The 3,779-nt window shown below is 54.5% G+C and overlaps 1 protein-coding gene across 1 annotated transcript in view; it reads left to right on the forward strand.

Moving 5' to 3' along the window:
• SLCO2A1 (solute carrier organic anion transporter family, member 2A1) overlaps positions 1–3,779 on the forward strand; it is a 26,083-nt gene that overhangs the window by 21,925 nt on the left and 379 nt on the right. The window contains exons 9-13 of the mRNA XM_010073137.1: positions 9–151; positions 700–889; positions 2,798–2,957; positions 3,212–3,381; positions 3,596–3,661. Of these exons, the coding sequence (XP_010071439.1) occupies positions 9–151; positions 700–889; positions 2,798–2,957; positions 3,212–3,381; positions 3,596–3,661 (729 nt within the window). The remainder of the gene's footprint in view (positions 1–8; positions 152–699; positions 890–2,797; positions 2,958–3,211; positions 3,382–3,595; positions 3,662–3,779) is intronic.

The following is a 3,779-nucleotide window of genomic DNA, read 5'->3' on the forward strand; positions in this document are numbered from 1 at the left end:
TCCCTCAGGCTGCTCCTCAACCCCCTCTTCATCCTCCTGGTGCTGGCTCAGTGCAGCTTCTCCTCCGTCATTGCGGGTCTGGCCACCTTCCTCAACAAGTTCCTGGAGAAGCAGTACGGTGCCTCCCCCTCCTACGCCAACTTTCTCATCGGTGAGCACAACGGGGCAACTGCGGGGTGAAAAACACCCGCCAGCCACCTGCCTGTATTCCCTGGCCTTTTTCATCCTGTGGGAGAAAGTCACTGGAAACTCATTTTCAGATGAGACCCAGGGACCACCTGGAGGTGGTTGGTGACTTTCCTGACCTGAGACGCCTGCAGAAGCTCTTACAGCCTCTCAGAGACTGTCTGTGTTTGTCTTTTCGCTCGCTCTCATGGGCCAGCAACCTCTCTTGTTGAAAATGTGCAGCCCCTCCACAGGGTGAGCCAGTCTGGATCACTCCGATGCTTAAAGAAGGGGCAACAACAAGCGATTATGCCCCAGGCTTGATCTTGCATCTCTAAGCCAGATTGCTGAGGCTGGGCTTTCTCATAGGTACCAACTGCCTTGGGTTGTGGTCTGTCTTGGGTCATGGTGGGGTCTCTGGGTTCTTGCAACCACCACGAGGTCCACCAAGCCACCACCTCTACACCCTGCCAGCGGAGAGGGGCTTGGGATGCCGCATCCTGACTCCCAGCTCACACCTTCGTTCCTCTGCAGGAGCTGTGAACCTGCCAGCAGCAGCGCTCGGCATGCTTTTAGGAGGAATCATCATGAAACGCTTTACCTTCTCCCTTCGGGCCATCCCCCGGTTTGCTGTGGTGGTGCTCGTTATCTCCATCCTCATCTGCCTGCCTATTTTCTTCATTGGCTGCTCCACAGGACGCATCAATGGCATCTACCCTCCCAGGTAAGGCAGGCGCTTGAGTTGGTCCCAGCTCCTTATTCCTCCAGCTCTTGAGCTGCTCATCCATGGGGTGGGACACACGCAGGTGGAGGGGAAGAGGCAGTAGACATCGCTACACTACTGCTTGCCCCTTGATCCCACTGCCTGGAGGAGGTCTGAGCACTGGACAGCACAGAAAACTGGGGAGGGCATTTATTCCTGATTTTCTGAACCAAACAAGCAGAGTATATTTTTCACTCGGGATTTCTCGGAGGAAATTAGCAGTATTAATTAGTGCCTGTGTCCTCATCAACCCCACACACCTCACACGTTCCCTTCTGAACATCACCTTTCTCCTCACCTGGGTGGAAACTTTTGGCTCTCACCATGCCTTTTTAAGACAAAAAAAAATGACATTTGGACTCCACCCCAGGCTTGCTGGCAAGCGCATCTTTGCTCCTTTCCTAGTGCAGGGCCAGCAAGGGGCTTTCACACAAATGCTTCCCTTCACCAGCAATATGCTTCCCATCCCGGGGTACGGCGGAGGGGCAAGGGACAGGACAGTCCACATGCTTCTCCCACTTAAAAGCCACTTAAATAACCATGAAGGAAAGCAACAGCACTCTGCAAGCTCATGCGTGGGCGATGTGTTTAGATTTTGCTCGGAGAGCTGCATGGCGTGTGCTGCAAATCCAGGAGCGCAGGGAAGTCCCCAGAGGCACTGGTGTCTCTGCAGGAGAGCAAGGCTTCACATGGGAGGAGATCCTGCGGCTCGGGATCAGGGACTGCAAATGCAAAATTTTGAGAGGAACCTTGGCCTCACAGCATTCACCTCTTGCCACTGGTGTCAGGTTGACTGCCTGTCTCGGCTCCTCTGGGACCCACCGCTATTGAGGGGCTTTGCTGGTGTAAGTGGGAGCTGATGGAGGCACTTGCGTGAAAAAGGGGAAGGCGTGGTGCCTTGTATGGCTTTGGAAACCTCCACCCCTACAACAGCAGCAGTGCGAGAGAGCCTTTTGCCTCCATCCCCAGGTCACTGTGGGCTCTGTGGATGGGTGGGCATGGTCCTTGGGGTCACCTTCCCATAGGAGATAATGGAGCAGCCCCAATCCCACCATGCCCAAGGGCAGGTCCCTGGGGTCACCTTTCCCCAGGAGATGGAGCAGCCCCATCCCATTGTGCCCAGGGGCAGGTGCCTGGGGTCACCTTCCCATAGGAGATGATGGAGCAGACCCATCCTACAGTGCCCAAGGGCAGGTTCCTGGGGTCACCTTTCCATAGGAGATAGAGCAGCCCCAATCCCACCATGCCCAAGGGCAGGTTCCTGGGGTCACCTTCCCATAGGAGATGGAGCAGCCCCAATCCCACCATGCCCAAGGGCAGGTCCCTGGGGTCACCTTCCCACAGGAGATGGAGCAGCCCCAATCCCACCAGGTCTCTGGTGCTGGTTTCCCGCAGGAGACAGAGTGTTCTGCTCCAGCAGATGAACTCCTTTAGCAAAGGCAAGACAGGACAGAGAATTCAGTTTGTCCTCTTGACTTTCATGCTGTCGTCAGGCTTGTTCGGAGCCTGCTTCCAGTTTCTGTCTGAATGGTGTTTCCACCTGGGGCTGGTTCACACATCTGGTTGTGCAGTTCTGGATGGAGCCCAGAGACATTTCTCCAGGCATTTGGATGATTAGATTTCAGCTGGGGGGGGAAAAAAAAGTCAGTGTGTGAGTACTTGTTTGCAGACATAACAGAATGACTGCTGAGTTTGCTGTAGGCTTGCAGAGGTATCTGCAGGGGATCAGGGTCTGGCAGAAGGCCAGCCTGCTGCTGGCAGCATCCCAGCGCAAATAGGAACGGGGAAACTGGTTAACTAAGGATTTTTCTTCCTCCTGTGCTATTTCTTAGGTTTTTTAAAATTTTTTTTCCTCCTCCTTTTTGGCAGTACATTGAGTTCCCAGCAGCAGGTTAAGACGCCGAGTGGGTGCCACTGCTCTGAGCGCATCTTTCACCCAGTGTGCGGAGAAAACAACGTCGAGTACATCTCCCCCTGCTTTGCTGGCTGCACAAACAGCACCACTAATGCGCCCACTCCCAAACAAATGGTGAGTAAACCAAGTGGTTTGCTAGAAGAGCTGAAGTCCTGGAAAGGCGTGATAGAGAATTGCTGTAACACCCTGGAAGAGAAACGGGGATGGCAGCACATTCCATTGCAGGATGCCATGGCTTAAAATTGGAGCTGACGCTCACATCAGTCTTCTGCAAAATGATGTGGGCCTGGTGTGTCACTAAAAAAAAAACAAAACCTGTTGTTGGCTTTGGGAGTTTTACATTTGTTTTTCCCCAACATTTCCAACAGATCTACAGGAACTGTTCCCTGATCCCTGCTGGGAATGGGCTGTCCTCCGCCAAGACAGGCTCCTGTCCGCTCAGCTGCTCCCACATGCTCCTTCCTGCCATATTCCTCATCTCCTTCGCTGCCCTGGTAGCCTGCCTGTCCCACAACCCTCTCTACATGATGGTTTTACGGTGAGCGATGGGGAAGGGAGGGGTTCAAGGCCAGGCTGGATGAGGCTTTGAGCAACCTGGGCCAGTGGGAGGTGTCCCTGCCCATGGCAGGGGGTGGCACTGGGTGGGCTTTAAGTTCCCTTCCAACCCAAACCATTCCATGATTCTATGATGATCCTATGAAACATAGAGCCACTGCAGGCAGCTCTGACCTCGCATGGCTTCTCCTCCGCAGGGTGGTGAACCAGGATGAGAAGTCATTTGCTATCGGAGTCCAGTTCTTACTCATGAGGCTGCTGGGTGAGTGTCCATCTCCTGCTGAGGCTGGGGGAAGGCAGCGGGGTGCTCAGGGGCTTGCTGGAGCCCCAGGAGGTGTCGAACCTCCTTGGAGACACACAGGCAGGGCAGGGCGGGCAGCC

The sequence above is a fragment of the Pterocles gutturalis genome, unplaced genomic scaffold, assembly GCF_000699245.1.
Source record: "Pterocles gutturalis isolate BGI_N339 unplaced genomic scaffold, ASM69924v1 scaffold22916, whole genome shotgun sequence".
Lineage (NCBI taxonomy): Eukaryota > Metazoa > Chordata > Aves > Pterocliformes > Pteroclidae > Pterocles > Pterocles gutturalis.